At 43.3% G+C, this 19,264-nt stretch overlaps 1 protein-coding gene across 1 annotated transcript; it reads left to right on the top strand.

The window, feature by feature from the left end:
* Positions 1-4,730: 4,730 nt before the first annotated feature.
* LOC121549189 lies at positions 4,731-18,819 on the top strand. Its single transcript, XM_045210271.1, has 21 exons — positions 4,731-4,889; positions 4,994-5,052; positions 5,134-5,223; positions 5,317-5,441; positions 6,383-6,526; positions 6,861-6,959; positions 7,059-7,220; positions 7,415-7,514; positions 7,774-7,994; positions 8,721-8,877; positions 9,065-9,288; positions 9,617-9,737; positions 10,082-10,278; positions 10,391-10,505; positions 10,732-10,901; positions 10,998-11,095; positions 11,277-11,404; positions 11,822-12,011; positions 18,267-18,408; positions 18,509-18,605; positions 18,695-18,819. Exons 1-21 carry the CDS (start codon positions 4,867-4,869, stop codon positions 18,766-18,768), a joined length of 2,736 nt encoding a protein of 911 aa, XP_045066206.1. The 5' UTR covers positions 4,731-4,866; the 3' UTR covers positions 18,769-18,819.
* Positions 18,820-19,264: the final 445 nt, after the last annotated feature.

Genomic DNA, 19,264 nt, shown 5'->3' with positions numbered 1-19,264 from the left:
AGCCATCACCTGCTCACTCAGCTCCTGAAACTGATCCCACTTTGCCCTTCCAAACACCCACCTGCCTACTCCATCCACTAACACCTCCTCCTCCCTCCGGCCTACTGTGAATACAATGGGGTAATGATCACTCCCTACTGTCGACTCCTCCCATACCTCCCACTCACATATTCCTGCCATCGCACTAGATACCAGAGTGAGGTCCAAGGCAGAGTCTTTCCCTGTGGCTACATCAATCCTGGTCCGTCGGCCATCATTCAGGCACATCTTTATTTTCTATCAAATGTTCTATCACTTGGCCATCTTCCACTTCCAAGATGGCATAGCAGTGCGGTCGTGTTCTGTATTTTTTTGTACATATTTCCCTATCACACTTTTCATCCTTCTACAAAATATAATTTATTATTATTTATTATTAAAATATACTTTCCTGCAACCCGCCTCACTCAATGTGGAACGGATTCTATTATTGACTTACCTTTTATCTAGAATCTCCAGTTGATACCAGCTAGCCAGCTACTTGCTATTAGCCACCGTTAGCGGTTTTCACCCAGAACATCGGATATTCTGCCGGAATAACTGAATCACTGGACATTAACACCGGATCGCAACTAGCTAGCCCCAACCGAATTGGATGTTGCTGTTTGGCTAATCACCACTGCCCCTGAAGCAAGCACCAGTTAGCCTTGAGCCAGGCCCATATCCCGGCTATCTACCTCTCTGTCTACCGGACGGGAGTAGCCAGCTAACTAGCTACTTGCCATTAGCCACCGCTAGCGGTTTCTCACCATTGTCCGTGGCCTGCACTACCTACCAGCCAGCTCTAGCCTGGACTATTATCCGCCAGTCTGCACTGTCTGCACAGCGCATTATCGACCCAGAACATATCGTTTTTTCTGCCGGAATCACTGATTCACTGGACCTTTATCACCGGATCATCGTAGCTAGATAGCTGCAATCAAATGGACGTTGTTGTTGGCTAATCAGCCTCGAGCTAGCCGCGAGCCAGGGCCTTCTCCCGGCTATCTACCTCTCTGTCAACCGGACTGGACCTCCTTGTGTTGAAACGGAGCCCCGCCGATCCAACACGACTGGTCTGCTGACGAAATCGTCTGATGTGATTACAACAGGTTTCCCGTTACGACGTCGACCACGAAGATCAATCTGCTAGCCCCGGCCCGCTAGCACATGCTAGCCATGGCCTCTTGCTCGCTAGTGCTATAGCAGCTCCGAACTACCTCCGAACTCTCCTATTGCTGTTCACCGGACCTTATGATAACTCAGCTATACAGCTAATGCCTGCTGGACTGTTCCTTTATACGGTACCACATCCTGTTTATGTTTAGCCTCAGCCCAAACTTTGTCGCCATTATCAGCTGTTGTCTTAGCTCTCGAATAACACCTGTGATTGCTTTATGCCTCTCTCCCATTTCAATATGCCTTGCTTATTGCTGTTTCGGTTATTTCTTATTGTACTATTTCACTGTAGATCCCAACTGCCCACTGCACTGAGGCTAGGAAACACTGTCACCACCGATAAATCTACAATAATCGAGAATATCAACAAGCATTTTGCTACGGCTGGCCATGCATTCCACCTGGCTACCACTACCCCGGCCACCAAATCAGCTGGGCTAGACAATCTGGACCCTTTCTTTCTAAAATTAGCCGCCAAAATTGTCGCAACCCCTATTTCTAGCCTGTTCAACCTGTCTTTCGTAACGTCTGAGATCCCCCAGAGATTGGAAAGCTGCCGCGGTCATCCCCCTCTTCAAAGGGGGTGACACTCTCTAGATCCAAACTGTTACAGACCTATATCCATCCTGCCCTGCCTTTCGAAAGTATTTGGAAGCCAAGTTAACAAACAGATCACCGACCATTTCGAATCCCACCGTACCTTCTCCGCTATGCAATCCGGTTTCCGAGCTGGTCATGGGTGCACCTCAGCCACGCTCAAGACAAAAGACAGTACTGCGCAGCCGTCTTCATCGACCTGGCCAAGGCTTTCGACTCTGTCAACCACTGCATTCTTATTGGCAGACTAAATATCCTTGGTTTCTCTAATGACTGCCTCACCTGGTTCACCAACTACTTCTCAGATAGAGTTCAATGTGTCAAATCGGAGGGCCTGTTGTCTGGACCTCTGGCCTTCTCTATGGGGGCGCTACAGGGTTCAATTCTCGGGCCGACTCTATTCTCTGTGTATATCAATGATGTTGCTCTTACTGCTGGTTAAGATCGGATCCACCTCTATGCGGACGACACCATTTTGTATACATCTGGCCCTTCATTGGACACTGTGTTAACAAACCTCCAAACGAGCTTCAACGCCATACAACACTCCTTCCGTAGCCTCCAACTGCTCTTAAACACTAGTAAAACTAAATGCATGCTCTTCAACCGAATGCTGCTTGCACCAGCCCACCCGACTAGAATCACTACTCTCGGCGGGTCTGACCTAGAGTACGTGGACAACTACAAATACCTAGGTGTCTGGTTAGACTAAACTCTCCTTCCAGACTCACATTAAGCATCTCCAATCAAAAGTTAGATCTAGAATCGGCTTCCTATTTCGCAACAAAGCATCCTTCACTCATGCAGCCAAACATGCCCTCGTAAAACTGACTATCCTACCGATCCTTGACTTCGTTGATGTCATTTACAAAATAGCCTCCAACACTCTACTCAGCAAATTGGATGTAGTCTATCACAGTGCCATCCGTTTTGTCACCAAAGCCCCATATACTACCCACCATTGTGACCTGTAGGCTCTTGTTGGCTGGACCTCACTACATATTCGTCACCAAACCCACTGGCTCCAGGTCATCTATAAATCACTGCTAGGCAAATCCCTATCTTACCTTAGCTCACTGGTCACCATAGCAACACCCACCCGTAGTCTGCGCTCCAGCAGGTATATCTCACTGGTCATCTCCAAAGCCAACACCTCCTTTGGCCGCCATTCCTTCCAGTTCTCTGCTGCCAATGACTGGAACGAACTGCAAACATTTCTGAAACTGGAGACTCTTATCTCCCTCACTAACTTTAAGCGTCAGTTGTCAGAGCAGCTTACCGATCACTGCACCTGTACACAGCCATTCTGAAATTAGCCCACCCAACTACCTCATCCCCATATTGTTATTTATTTTGCTAATTTGCACCCCAGTATCTCTATTTGCACATCATCTTTTGCACATCTATCATTCCAGTGTTAATACGAAATTGTAACTATTTTGCACTATGGCCTATTTATTGCCTTACCTCCATAACTTACTACATTCGCACACACTGTATATATATTTTATGTTTGTATTTTTGACTTTGTTTTGTTTACCCCATATGTAACTCTGTTGTTGTTTTTAATCGCACTGCTTTGCTTTATCTTGGCCAGGTCGCAGTTGTAAATGAGAACTTGTTCTCAACTGGCTTACCTGGTTAAATTAAGGTGAAATAAAATAAATAAATAAAATAAAATAAATCCATCCATCTGTTCCCCCCCAAAGCGTGTTGTGGGCGTTAAAATCCCCACACCACATTACCTTACTTCTTTCCTGGCCCTCCACCCTCTCCAGCACTTCCAAGTCCAATATCTGACACGGATTATAGTAATTCACTACCACTAGCATCCCTCCTCTCAGCCACACCTCCACATACTCCTGTTCAATACCTTTGCCTATCATCTTGTAGGGAATGCCTTGCTTTATGAAGGTGACACATCCCCCCTCCCCCTATATCTCGGTCCCTACGAACTACTACATATCCCTGTTTGATAAACTCCACATTCGGTTTGAGCCATGTTTCCTGCACACAAATCACAATCAGGCTTAGCTAGCATATCAACAATGAACTGCTTGAATTCCTGCCCATTAGCCAACAGGCTTCGAGCATTCCATTGTAGTACTACCACCATAACTAAGATCCAGTAATACTTGACTCCACCATCGGATGATTGAGGTCATCTCGAACCTCTTCCCATGTCAACCCTGTCATACTCAAATGTCTCCCAGCAGCTTTCACTATTAGTTTAATCCTCTCCGTTTTAGACTCTACTTTATCAGTGCTATTGATAGCTCCTGCTATGAAGGTCACCAGCTTTCTCTTTTCTATGTATACCATATCGCTGCCCTTAAATCACAGTTTAAAAAATATATATATACTACGATTAAGTACCTTTGACGAATGGAAAGGACGTCAGAAGATCTTCTTCTAGTTTTAGTTACAGCACAATACAAATTGTCATTACCGCCACCAACGTATACGGGGTGTAATAACAGCCGTGGTTGATGCTTTTTGCCTACTCGGAAATTACGATATGAAACGTTGATTTGAACCTTCTGACCATCTAGTGGTCAGGCGGCGCCCCACTGTCTGATTCATATTGCGTGATTTCTGATGATTGTTCTCGATTAAACCGACTGATTGGTTCTGTATCGGGTGAGCAGGAATGGCTATAGCCCTCAAACTCAACTCTGGATCTCAAAACCGGTTCCACTGCCTTTCTTCGTTGTTCTCCTCTAATCAGGGACTGATGTAGACCTGGGACACCATGTGGGTGCAATTAATTATCAGGTAGAACAGAAAACCAGCAGGCTCCAGACCTCGTAGAACAGCGTTTCCCAAACTTGGTGTACGTTTTGGTTTTTGCCCTAACACTAAACAGCTGATTCAAATTATCAAAGCGTGATGATTATTTGATTATTTGAATCAGCTGTGTAGTGCTAGGGGAAAAACAAACAAAACGTGCACCGCTTGGGGTCCAGAGAACTTAGTCTGGGAAACCCTGTCGTAGGGTAAGAGTTGAATACCCCTGGGCATCGGTCAAATATTAGGTTCTGTAGCTGTGTATTTTATCGAAACAAATCTACAATGGTTTGTTTTTTTGCCTCAGGGTAAGTAGTAACAAGCCTAGACTAGTCTTATGCGATGCAAACATCTGAATTGTGTGTTCTTCCTCCTTTAAATCAATCATAATAATTTTTTTAATGGCTTACAGGTTGTTTTCCCTGTTGATGGTAGCTGTGGGCATACAACCACATCAGACATCTTCTATAAGTATGCAATTTGCACCCGGCATATTCAAGCACTAAACGTTTGACAATATTTGTTTTGATTGACTAACTTTTCCCGTTCCAGATGACCTCAACGCTGAATGCCTGGGTAACGTTATACGTTTGAGTGTGGCTCCTCATTTTGAAGAAGAGTTTGAAGTTGATGCTGTTTTTAGTGAGTTTGACTCTCTCTTTTATGAATCTTTCCTAATTCATGGATTGATTTTGTTTGTTAACTATTGTTTTCACACCATCTCATCCCTAACAGATAACACGAAAATCATGCACCTGACGCCCGGACTTGCTACTCAGTGTGGATTCAGCTTTAAATTCGACCCCATGGGGAATGCCATGTTTTTTGCTTCTCTTCAAAACTGCTTTTCCCGAAACATGGTAATACTATAAACACTAGTGTTTGCTTGAACTTCAAATTGACATTTTGTTGCAATTTCACTGCAATTGCAACCATTTTATTTAACCATTATTTTGACATGGCGTCATGCCTCTCTTTTACAGATGAGCCCTAGAGACACCTCAATATTCACATCAATACAAGAAAAACAAAGACATTATTCAGTAAAAAGGACCTCAATCAGCCTTTTGAATTGCTGTAGAGGCACTAATTCATCAAATTTTAGAGCCTTAGAGATTATTCCACAAGTAAGGTGGCAAAAACATTTTAGCAGATTTACTTAACTTAACTTACTCTGGCTATCGACAGGATCTCCGTAGTTAGCCATCCCTGAGACTGGGTCTGGTATCTCGTACCTGTAAGTTAACAGTAAAGTACAGCGGAAGTTTATTGAGGAGCACTCGAGAAACAGTACAATGTATTGATATGAGACTTCAGAGGGCCAGCCTACTTTCTGATACAGAATGCAGTGATGTGTACTACTGAGCCCATCTCCCATAGTAAAGTGTAGTGTTGCTTCAATACAGTGGCAGCTGCGTTCATAGACAATTTTGCCATAGTCTATAACTGGCATGAATGCCCGAGTGGCGCAGTGGTCTAAGGCACTGCATCGCAGTGCTAGCTGTGCCACTAGAGATCCTGGTTCGTATCCAGGCTCTGTCGTAGCCGGCCGCGACCGGGAGACCCATGGGGCGGCGCACAATTGGCCCAGCGTCGTCCAGGGTAGGGGAGGGAATGGCCGGCAGGGATGTAGCTCAGTTGGTAGAGCATGGCGTTTGCAATGCCAGGGTTGTGGGTTCGTTTCCCACGGGGTGCCAGTATAAAAAAAAGAATGTATGCACTCACTAACTGTAAGTCGCTCTGGATAAGAGCGTCTGCTAAATGACTAAAATGTAAATGAAAGGCATTTTCTTCATTTTAGGATGATAAGATGTTCAGCTTGGTCATACAGTTTAGGCTGCCAGGAAACCACTTGACTGAAGACCCTGTGTATAGAGTGGGCAAAACTTGTAGCTACACCCACTGGTCCTCCCGAGAGATTCTGTGTGACCGCAACTACATGGAGGCAAGTGAGCAGAGCATGCCCCAATGGAGATGTTTACAGTCGAGCTTGTCCTAACTGCCTGTATGAATGATCTGTTTAGACCTATAACTCTCCAGTGTTTAATTTAGTCTGCTTCTACGAAACAAAGTAGAGGCCTTGGCTCTTTCTCAACTGTGTCCTTGATTCCGCTCGCCTCTCCTCTAAAGTTGTCCTATGTGCAGTTTGAAGAGGACTCTTGGCCTATTCTCAATGCATTTGAGGAGAGTGGACACAGATTGAGAAATGGCCTTTGACTTGATTTCTTATTGTACGGGAGGGAGAAAATGGTTAGGGAATAATGGCCTTTCTCCCCTAGGTGTCTGTCAGAAGGACTCTTCCAGACATCCAAACCTTCCCTGAGCAGCCCATTGGAGGCCCGAAAGCAAGGAGCGGCGACCTCCGGAGAGGAGCTGAGGTAGCCATATTTCAGTATCTGTAATTTCACTACAAAAATGTAAGGATGGCGCTGAACAGAATTTGTTTGTTGACAATTTGTTTCCATTTCCTGAGACAGGCTGTTGCTTCAGGATACAAAATGACAGCAGTGGTCTTTAGTCCTAGCAAGAAGGTCATGAAGGTGGATGAGGTCCAAAGAAAGGGCTATGCAATAGCCAACACTCCCACAAGGCTAGTGTTAAGAAGCCCTCATAATGCAGAGGAGACGTACCTCCAGAATGTAAGATGACTTTCTCCACTTCCTCCATGAGCTTCCCCCCCACCCTGGTTTTATAACTGGGTCATGTTCAGTAGAGCGAACACTTGGAAACAGTGGCCCTACCTGAACTTGACAAAGAACCAACTTTTTTGCAACATATTTTAATACGGTGTGCCCTACTGAACACGGCCCTGGTGTGGTTGCCCCCTGAACAGGTAGCTGGGGTTCCGATGAGGGTGCTCTCAACCTCAACCTTCTTTGCGCAGAAGTGGCTGGTTACTCGAGTAGATGCAACGGCTGTTTGTCCAACACCAGGTTGAGTGTGAAATAATGGAGGAACTTGGGGAGAATTACGATCCTATAAACCAGTTATTAATTGGCTCTAGACAAGACTTTCATTTGTTTTATGTAGTTTCTGTCAGTATCTGGGTATTGTTCAGTGGGGAAAATGTTTTGAAATGGGGAGGAACTAACAATTTTTCAAATTGGGGCACATTTGTTTTCAGTTGCAAAATGTTCTGTTACGTGTGCACTGGCCTACTGAACATGACCTTGGCTTCTTGTTTCACTGCAGGGGCAGTGGAATTTACCCCAGAAGTGATCACCTGGTACATGCCCAGGCACATAGACCCACTTATCTCCTCTGATGCCTTCACCATGTTGGAGGTCTACATGGGAATTGACGCTAAGAGGCTGGACACTGAGGAAATGGCTGCCAGAAACTACTCGGTTTTAGTCACGGAGGCTCATATTATTGTTGAAATTCCGGTGGGGGCGGTTGGCGGCTATTTCAAGGTCAGCATGGGATGACGAATGTTCTGTTAATTCTAAATCAATCAAATCTTTTATTTATAAAGCCCTTTTTACAGCAGCAGTTGTCAGTGCTTTGCGGTAACCCTTTTCCCATGAGAGATGGGGAAACTCCTAGAAACATTGTCTTGTGTAAAATGTTTCTTGCGCAAAATTACTAATTGTCTGATTTAATCAGGCTAATACACAATTGGTATATACAGCCTGACACATTGGATTGCAAAATCGTGTAAATGTTCCTTACAAGCCAGAAAGTTGACTAAAATTACATTAAAACTTACTCTACCGCTTGTCTGTGCAGTTTGTCATGCGGCCGCTTGAAATTTGAGACAAAATATCCAGAGGAAAGTATTGTTTACCCAACTTTTTAGAGCTGGTAGGTTTGCCGCTGAACGCAAGCAACGTTCGGTTACGCTCTGCTATTTACATATTGTGCAAGTATTTACTTTGTGAGTCCGTTGACTGAAAATACAAGCCGAAAACATATACCTACCACCTCAAGTCTGGTAAACAATACTTTCCTTTGGATATTTTGTCTTAAATTACGAGAGGCTGAAGGACAAACCACACAGATAACCGGTAGAGTAAGTTTCTAAATTTTATTTAACATTCTGGCTTATAAGGAACATTTTACATGTTGCACTCAATTGTGTATTACAGCCTGATTTTAATCAGACATTCCTAAATGCATCACTTGTCTCTCCCTTACAGAGCCATATTCAGGATAACCAGTACTTTGTCACTTACACCATTGAGCCCATGCTTGAGTTGTTGTGGATCGAGGAGGTGGCACACGAGGACACCAGATACAAAGTCCTCTTCCCTATCACAACACCTCCGATGGCCAGGCCGCCACAAGTTCGCAACTGTGAGTTTAGTTTAATGGTGCTTTTGGGCCTACGGGAAGTTGGGACGCCTGGGTCGTTCATTAGGCACAACTGAAGAAAATGTACTGAAACGGGGAGGCCTTACCCAGACTTCTCCAATAACAAATGCTCATTTTCAAATTCCACTAACTCAATTCAAAATGTTTTATTTTGTTTGCCACTGAACAGACACGCCCTTAGACGCAGTTCCTGAGCAGGCAGTGTTTGTGTTTGAGTTGGGGACCTTCAACCTTGATGTGACGCTGCTGAACATCACCTTTCCCACCGTGGTGCTAACTGTTGCAGAGTGCAACGCCAGAGGCTTCAATGTTCAGGAGCAGCGATCCCTGGACAACACCTTGAAGACCTTCAGGATGGAGGTGCCCTTCTCAGACCCGGTGGTCTTTCAGGAGGTGTGTTTCTGTTAAAAGCAAAGTCACATGCAGTAATTTGTGCATGCCCTAAAGTGGGTGAACAACAAAATATAAATAATGGAGAGAATGTACCAAAAATACTTTCTATCCCTCATTTACTCAAGGGTTTCCATTATTTTGGCAGTAGTATGCGTTTTCACTTGCCAATAGTGCTTGATTTTATGATAGATCTACAAGTTAGAGGAATGAGGGCAACATTACTTTTTGTAGTATATCGTTTTTAATAGTCCCCATATGTACTTAGTTATCACTTGCTGTTGAATAGAGTTCTGTTATCAATTGACCAATGCTCTTAACTTCACTACAGAAAAGGCCGGAACAAGGTGTCACAACCTTCACTCTACAGCTGATCTACGGCCTGGTCATCTTGCCAGAGTACACCACTTTCTCTCACTCTGCCGTTGTGGATGCTGTACTGCTGGACATTGGTATGTAACTGTGGTCTCTGGACTACGCCAAACTACACTTGAATGGTTTCCTCTCGTTTAATGATTGATCTGAAAGGAAATTGGCAGTGAAAGCCACATGGTTGACTTAAAAGCCCAACTAGCCATACCGTAGGTTTTTTCCTATGCGTTCTCTTCAAAGACAGTATTAAGCTTTAGAGTATTTGGACCCAGTGTCCTGTTCCTGATTTGCCAGGATCGTGCTCATTTAGTCACACCGTAGCAAAACATTTTCAACTGTGAACAAGGGTTTCTTCTTGGACAAGTTCAAGTAGTACCTCCATGTTTTTTGTGCTTAATGAACACAACCCTGTTTGTCCTTGTAGTGCCACCCTCAGTCACTGGCAACTGTGATCAGGAGAACTTCTACATCACCGTGGACTACAGGAACCAAGAGCCCTTTTTCGTGGTCTTGGTTGGCAAGCGGCTGCTTAGCAATGAGCTTGCTCAACAGTATTTAACAGAGGGCGACGCAAACTTCACCATCACGTTGCCCTTCTCTTCGCCGGACGCAGTGTTTGAGGTACGATGCTCTCCCAAAACATGTTAACCAAATTGACGCAACTAGCCTCGCTTTACTTACCCTGTATACATGCATACTAAATAGACTAATGACCTCTCCCATCGGTTCTCAGTCGGTTCACTCGTCCTCTGTCAGGAGCAGACTGGATGTGGCTCTCTTGAATCCTTACAACAACATGACCCTCAAATACTTTTCCCTGGCTTGCAGCTTCCTCAAAACACTGACTGGTTGGTTCTCAAACAATTAATTAAGATAACTAGTCATATGATATGGCTACCAAACCTGGGTTCCTGCCAAGTACTGTTTGAGACTAATAGTGCCAGATGGCCATGGTTTGCACTTTGGGTGCTGTTCTATTGTGCTAGGCAAGCTCAATTAAGTGTAAGTATTGGCAATAAACAAATACTATTTGAACCCAGGTCTGATAGCTACCTGTCCTTTGCCCCCCCCAAGAGTGTTTCTCTAACGGGACGATGACTGCGCTGGCGGTGAAGGTGGAGACTGCTCCCAGTCTGAACCCCGGTCTGCTGACCCTGAGCGACCCTGCCTGTGGCCCCACCTACAGCGACGACCGCTTCGCCTACTTCCACTTCACTGTCAACTCGTGTGGCACCACCAGGAAGGTAAAATTACTGTATTACCCTGAGGTGATGGGTACTGTATTTACGGACTGTTTGCTTCTGCAGGCTGTAATAAGTCAATGCCCCTCTATTACATAGTTTATCAACAATGTCATGCTGTATGAGAACGAAATCTCCTTGCCAGATGAACTTGAGGTGAAGATTAACTCCAATACTTCTTCAGCGGAAGAATATCAGTAAGTGCATTACACATCACAATTGTAGCTAATAGATTTTTTATAAAGTTTTTTTTCACCAATTGCTCAATACTTTAACTTTGTATACAGGGCAAATGTGCCTCTTCTACCAGTGTAGGCCTGTGTCCACTCACTGCTTGATGTTTCCCCTATTGACGTTGTCTACCATCCCTCTCTTTAGGTTAAAGATTTCCTGCTACTATGTGGTCAACATCACTCACACATTGGCCTTCCTTACCAGGCTGCACAACGAGCCTTTTGCCGAGACTGGGACCGGTCGACTAATGGTCAGAATGAGACTCGCGCAGGGTAAGAGTGCACAAATTCAGAATTTCAACTTTACCTCAATTCTAGTAACTCCTGAAAATTGAATATAATATTGGAGAACTTGGAAGGTCTCCTTTGGCGCATTCATAAAATATTGATAAATTGTACAAAACCATTCCCAAAATGTAAGCATTATTGTGGTATGTTACTCTTGCATTCTGATTGGCTTGGTGGAAATGTGTCCATTTATCCAACCCTCTTAGATCTACAGGTGTGGCTAGGAGTTGATTTGGGAATTCGTCAGCCTCTAGTTGGGCTAGTGTTAGCTATAAATGGGTTGTGTTTATTGGGGCACAACAGTATCCCAAAACGAGCATTTCTTAATGGGCAAGTTCAGATGGTACCTTCCTGTTTTGTGCCCACTGAACACTATCCCGGTTGTCTCGTTCTGTGTTCCAGATGCCTCCTATAACACGTTTCACCAGGAGGAGGACTATCCATTGGTGAGGTACCTGAAACAGCCTCTGCACTTCGAGGCGGAGCTGACCAGTTCCACTGACCCCCAGGTAGCGCTGGTGCTTGACCACTGCTGGGCCACCCTCAACGAGGACCGCGACTCCCGACCCAGATGGAATCTCATCATTAATGGGTAACTTGTTGCATTTTGGCCAATTGTTTCACCAAGTTATTCTACACAGGTGTGGTTCCTGAGTTAATTGCTTAATTAAGAACCCATCATGCTTGGCAGGCCATGATTTTGGCACTTGCCAGGCATGCTTTCTGGTTTGTGGCCCCGATAACCTTTGCCTAAGGTGTACTGATGGGTAAAACTAAACACCTTTGCCAACCATCCAAGCATACGGAACACATCCACAGCTAAACTCATTCCACAAACCAGCCAGGTGCCGACAAAAGTTAGAGACTAACAGCGACTGTTACAAGTACCACAATGGTGAGCACAAAATGGAATTTGTGAAAGGGTGTTGGGTAAGCTAACAGCTAAATTCTTGGATGGCAGCCGGGTTTGACAAGCAAACTCCCTAATCCCAGAAGATCACTTAAAAAAGGATGGGCTGAGATTCTGGGCACTCTTCAGCATATTACAAATCTTTGATATATACTTGTTACGGCGTCAACAAGAACCGGAGCACGTGACTTGACTAGTCGTTTACAGTGTTTAACAAATCACAATGCAAATAGTCATCACCCCAAATACAAGCCTACTGCCTAGCCTAACATAGGACGAAAGCTGAACAGGGTTGCAAGATGATCAAACAATTTGAGGGTTCACTTTTGTGGGGGGTTTTCAAGTCCATGGGGGAAGGTATTGTGGAGAGGATGATGCAGGAAATATTACTGAGATGGGATTTATCAATAATTGGGGGTTAAACAATGTTTTTATAAGCTAAATACAAATAAACCCCTGGAAATGGGTGGTCTGATCTGGCAACCCTGCGGTATCATAGTTTACAATCTGATGCCGTGTTCAAATCCACTCATCTCAGACGTCAGTGCATTCAAGACAATTGGCTACTCTGAGATCCCAGTTGTCTTAAACACCACAAGTCAGTTAAGTGAACATCCCTTCACCTCATTTTATGACATCTTTGGTCTGACAGATGCTTACGTGATAACCAGAATGCGTTGGGAGTCGCAAATAGCTTAGCATTAGCTCATAATCAGTACAACCTTCAAAAGTATTTCACACGTGTCATTACAATCTATGCAAGAATCGGCATGCATGATTTGTCACAAGTACTTAAACGTGAATAAAACAGTAAATACATTATACTCCATACATACGGTATGCTACAGTAGAAACGACAACATGCTATACAGAAAATAAGGCACTTTAATAGGAACGCAATGCGGGCACCAGGGGAAAAAGTTTGCGAGTTCTGACTAGCTGTGCAAATGTCTGCACACTTTATCTGGGGAAGTGCTTGGACTTTCTTCGAAGAGAAGTTTGTCCGGCTCATTTAAAGCCTCAAACATAAATAGTCTGCAACAGTGAAATGGGCTACTTATGTGAATTAATGAGGTGACTTATTTGAAAATAAAACATAGATAAATAGAAATTGGCAAGTTGAAACAGACTATAGATAATTATCAGGCAGTGTGCCTTGGTTTGAGGGCAGTGCGGGTTAAGTGTCCTGCTTAACAATCACGTTTTGGAACAGTGAGTGCATTCTGACATCACACGCATAAAAAAAAACCTCACACTGGGGCGACAAAGATATTTGGAACTCGCATGTGAAGGTTAAGACACTTTGGTGTTTCCTTTTATTTTGGCAGTTGTGTTCCAAATGTTATCCTGTTGGTTTGCTGCAGTTCAGTGTTGTGCCAATCTAACGCACAGTTCAGATGCCGAACTGCTGGTCAGTCGAATAGAAATTAAGAATGGCTGGCACGGTTGAGAGCTTTGCTTGACTTTCTGATTGGTTTCATACAACTGTTCTTAACACTGACTGAATACTACTTGTTGGTTTTGGGTTGAGTTCAGGCATAACAGTGACCTTGTGTTAAAACACAGTATTGCACTAAACCTAAAGGATGACTCACACCTGTGCAGCATGGCACTTAATGTTTGAAACTGTGAATAAGATCGGTTTAAAGGCCCCCCCAGAGGAAGTTGATGCCACTTGCAATGTAATTTCCTGTCCTAGAGGAAATGCATTTTTTAATTTCCACCTCGGAAGAATGAATGCTACTATTATTTATATAAATAATTGGGTGTGGGAACCTCCACCTGGAGTTGATTAACATGACCAATGCCGCTCAAGTGTAGCTAGCTATCTTGCTAACCTTATTTAGCTAGCTAATGTTGTCTTTAGCTTTAAATATATTTTTACTACACCATATTCAAAAGATTAGTGAGCTGGATTTGTCATAAGCATTGATTTAGGGGGAAACTTTGCTACAGATGGAAACCACTGGCCTTTAACTTCGCCATCTTAGTATCTATAATTTTGGCGTCTTCCATGAATTGGATAACTATTGAAAGATGACTGTATTTCTACGTTGTAATGGACACTGCAACCTTACGTAGTTAGGCTACGGTACAGCAAAGCCAAGTCAGCCTGTGCTCATACTTCTCTCAGGGGAAGTGAAATGATGGGCTACAATGACTTTGCCCATGATTATGCATGCTGCAAAAGACATGCAACTACATTCCATGAATATTTTTTCACGGGTGCCTTTTCATTATCTGGATACACTTGTGGTTTCCAGCTAATGTTACACTAAGCAGTTAGTGACGCAACTTTAGTGGTCAAAACCATTCATCTGGGTGACAGGGTTTGGAAAATGCTATCACGCAATTATACCATTTTTATGAAGTGGGTGTGTATACCAAACATTAGGAACACCTTCCTAATATTGAGTTGTGCCCTCAGAACAGCCTCAATGTATCTGGGCATGGGATGGGGGCCCACAGGGATGGGGGCCCATTCTTGATACACACGGGAAACTGTTGCGTGTGAAACCCAGCAGCTTTGCAGTTCTTGACACAAACCAGTGCGCCTAGCACCTACTACCGTAACCCGTTCAAAGGCACTTAAATATTTTGTCTTGCCCAGAATGAAAGGTAAATCTTAAGGTAAAAAGTTAAGACAGTCAGTGTATATTTTAATACAGACTAGCTCAAATTTAGTGAATTGAAATTCAATGGATTATAAACCGTGGCGGTGCAAAAAACTACATTTGCACCCTCTATTTTAATTTGCTCCATGCCTCAGGCGGCCAAGTGGACACGAGGCTGTTTGGCTCATCTGTCACGGGAATAACTTTGCAGCTGTTTCTGATTTAGATCAACAATGTCATGCTGGTGGGTGGTAACATTCAAATAAAACCCAGCCCTAAAATAAAAAAACAGGCAAATGTTTTGTATATCATAGGAAAAGGCACCACATTTGCAGAAGTGGGCAGTTCGGATTTAACACTTCAAGTGCAAATATGTCATACTTTGACAAACAATTACTTGACTTAAATTGTTGTGCAACATGAGAAAGCTCTGGCCATCGTCTTTCAGCTCGACAGTGGATTTCTACTGGTGTGGGTGTTTTAATGTCTCTGTTAACGTAACATGTCTTCAGATTTCACAAATCCTTTTTGTTAATATCTGGCAGTTGAACAGTAAATTAATGTCACAAAGATGCAAATCAAACATCTATGACAAATAAAAAGTAGGCGTAAACTGTCAATGCATAGGCTATTTTTAATTTACTTGGGTGTGTAATAGTCGAGCCACTCCCCTCAAGTCCTCCACGTGCGTATCTGAGGCCATGATTGTGCATCTGTTGGTGTGGCAGCCAAGCAACTTTTTGCTTGATATTTATTTTGTGTACAGTGGGGGGAAAAAAGTGTTTAGTCAGCCACCAATTGTGCAAGTTCTCCCACTTAAAAAGATGAGGCCTGTAATTTTCATCATAGGTACACGTCAACTATGACAGACAAAATGAGAAAAAAAATCCATAAAATCACATTGTAGGATTTAATGAATTGATTTGCAAATTATGGTGGAAAATAAGTATTTGGTCACCTACAAACAAGCAAGATTTCTGGCTCTCACAGACCTGTAACTTCTTCTTTAAGAGGCTCCTCTGTCCTCCACTCGTTACCTGTATTAATGGCACCTGTTTGAACTTGTTATCAGTATAAAAGACACCTGTCCACAACCTCAAACAGTCACACTCCAAACTCCACTATGGCCAAGACCAAAGAGCTGTCAAAGGACACCAGAAACATAATTATAGACCTGCACCAGGCTGGGAAGACTGAATCTGCAATAGGTAAGCAGCTTGGTTTGAAGAAATCAACTGTGGGAGCAATTAATAGATAATGGAAGACATACAAGACCACTGATAATCTCCCTCGATCTGGGGCTCCATGCAAGATCTCACCCCGTGGGGTCAAAATGATCACCAGAACGGTGAGCAAAAATCCCAGAACCACACAGGGGGACCTAGTGAATGACCTGCAGAGAGCTGGGACCAAAGTAACAAAGCCTACCATCAGTAACACACTACGCCGCCAGGGACTCAAATCCTGCAGTGCGAGACGTGTCCCCCTGCTTAAGCCAGTACATGTCCAGGCCCGTCTGAAGTTTGCTAGAGTGCATTTGGATGATCCAGAAGAGGATTGGGAGAAACCAAAATAGAACTTTTTGGTAAAAACTCAACTCGTCGTGTTTGGAGGACAAAGAATGCTGAGTTGCATCCAAAGAACACCATACCTACTGTGAAGCATGGGGGTGGAAACATCATGCTTTGGGGCTGTTTTTCTGCAAAGGGACCAGGACGACTGATCCGTGTAAAGGAAAGAATGAATGGGGCCATGTATCGTGAGATTTTGAGTGAAAACCTCCTTCCATCAGCAAGGGCATTGAAGATGAAACGTGGCTGGGTCTTTCAGCATGACAATGATCCCAAACACACTGCCCGGGCAATGAAGGAGTGGCTTCGTAAGAAGCATTTCAAGGTCCTGGAGTGGCCTAGCCAGTCTCCAGATCTCAACCCCATAGAAAATCTTTGGAGTGAGTTGAAAGTCCGTGTTGCCCAGCGACAGCCCCAAAACATCACTGCTCTAGAGGAGATCTGCATGGAGGAATGGGCCAAAATACCAGCAACAGTGTGTGAAACCTTGTGAAGACTTACAGAAAACGTTTGACCTGTGTCATTGCCAACAAAGGGTATATAACAAAGTATTGAGAAACTTTTGTTATTGACCAAATACTTATTTTCCACCATAATTTGCAAATAAATTCATAAAATCCTACAATGTGATTTTCTGGATTTTTTTCTTCTCATTTTGTCTGTCATAGTTGAAGTGTACCTATGAAAATTACAGGCCTCATCTTTTTAAGTGAGAGAACTTGCACAATTGGTGGCTGACTAAATACTTTTTTACCCCACTGTGTAAATGTCAACTTTTCTGACGGTGGAAGAACTGCTCTGGCGCACTGCATGAAATTATTAATTAAAATGAAGTACTTATTTTGGTGATGCCTACTATATATTTGGCACCGTTGGTTAAACCACATTTCATGAGCCATGCGGTCAATTAATCAATATTCAGACTAAAGGGTGCCTATAATGGTAATTAGCTGCACTTTGAGAATATATGACAATATAGTCTGAACATGTGGGAAACAGTCTAGAAGAACCTGGATCATTTAGAATTTTAAGAACCTTTTTGAGGGACATTGCACTATACACCACATAAATGCATTTTGGTCAAAGTAATTGAATATTCATGTTGGACATACAAAGTACAGTTTTGAAATTTGACAGTCCTCAGGTAAGCATTGTTAAAATATCTATAAAAGCCATTGAAGTAGATCTAAAGTAATGTTTTATGTTGAGTAAAAATGCTATGCAAATTGCCATTCTAATATGGCATTGCTACTTTGACCCCCTTTTGTTGAAATGATTTATTTATATATGAAGGGCTTTGAGTAAGTAATAGGAGTTTAATTTGAATTTTTTTCAAAAAGGCTGAGTTCACACAGGCAGCCCAACTCCATTTTTTTTACTACATCAGATTTTTCTAGAGCTGATCTGATGGGCCAAAAGACCAATTGGTGAAAAATAAAATCAGAATTGGGCTGCCTGTCTAAACACAGCTGAAGTCTGTTGAAGGGATAAGTGTTGTTTTGGGCAGCGCATTTATTTAAATCTGAAATAGTTCTATCCACATGTATACGGTAGATCTCATAACAAGGGGACATAATGAACAATGTTTATTGTCAACATTTTGACACGGCCAGATAGAGCCAGCCTGATCAGGCTGTTTCTGAAGAGCGGACAGAAAATAAAACCAACACACCACCATAAGACTTCGTACACAAGGGGGTTGTGGTTACAGCGTTTCTTGTTCCTAACATGGTCCCTTTGTACACTGGCAGCTGTGCAAACCCGGAGGATCCGTACCTTGTGGTCTTCCACCCGGTGGTAGCTGACGCCAGGGTCCGCTTCCCCTCTCACGTCAAACGCTTTGAGGTCCAGATGTTCTCCTTCACCGAGGAGGCAGATGACCCGAGTGGACGGGTAACAAAGTTCACAGACTCTTTTATTGGTTAATGTTTGAGTGGCAATCATCCCTTTTTTTCTTTTTTATCTGACACGATCAAATCTATTTGATTCCTAGGTCTTTGTCCATTGTGATGTGGCCATCTGTGATGCCAGTAGTCCCTCTGGCGGCCCCTGTAGTGGACAATGTGTGACTCAGGACAACCCGAAAAGAGGTATGGCATGTTTAAAAAAAAAAAAAAATGATTTTCAGACACTGTCAAACCTAGACCCATAACTGAACTAATAGGTTTTCTCTCAACAGGTCAAAGACATGTCAAAGACCTATTTGAGGAGCATAATTTACATGTTTCTTCTGGATACATTCTTTGGGTGTAGTGTTTTATTCCAACATGTCAACGAAGTCAAATAAAGTGTTCTATATAACAATTCAGTTTGCTTTACTTGCATGTCAAAATAACTCCTGACTTAGCAACAAACTAGAGGCATGTGATCAAATGTTCTCATTGATCATAACCATTGGAGCTACCTTAATTGTATGTTTTATTTTGCGTTTAACACCAAGGCTTGTCATCTGACGTGTATCAATCAACCCTTTTGTAAGCATGGAACTGTAAACTCAGAACCATCCACCTGAGTTAAGTAATCAGATGTAAGTGTTGCGCACCAATTTCCCGTCTAGGACAAAGTCACTACTACCAGAGAAACAATTGGTATCAAAACAAAAGCTTTACAATGTCCTGTAGGAAGAACTGACTCAATGTTATAGCAGATGGTTTGCCGAAGTGAGGCCAGCAGGGCAGTGATACTGAGCTGCAGGTCCATGGACAGGGCTGTGGTTGGATGCAGGCCCCAGGGAGTGCAGCAGTGTTGG

The sequence above is a fragment of the Coregonus clupeaformis genome, chromosome 33 (assembly GCF_020615455.1).
Source record: "Coregonus clupeaformis isolate EN_2021a chromosome 33, ASM2061545v1, whole genome shotgun sequence".
In the NCBI taxonomy this organism is placed as follows: domain Eukaryota; kingdom Metazoa; phylum Chordata; class Actinopteri; order Salmoniformes; family Salmonidae; genus Coregonus; species Coregonus clupeaformis.
The sequence above is the reverse complement of the archived record's forward strand: the minus strand, read 5'-3'. Positions and strand labels throughout refer to the sequence as shown.

Coding starts and splice junctions, on each gene's coding strand:
- LOC121549189 (XM_045210271.1), top strand. CDS start 4,867: ATGGTTTGTTTTTTTGCCTCAGG. Junction 7,515..7,773: donor GGCTGTTTGTCCAACACCAG/GTTGAGTGTGAA, acceptor GTTTCACTGCAG/GGGCAGTGGAATTTACCCCA. Junction 10,506..10,731: donor CTTCCTCAAAACACTGACTG/GTTGGTTCTCAA, acceptor GCCCCCCCCAAG/AGTGTTTCTCTAACGGGACG.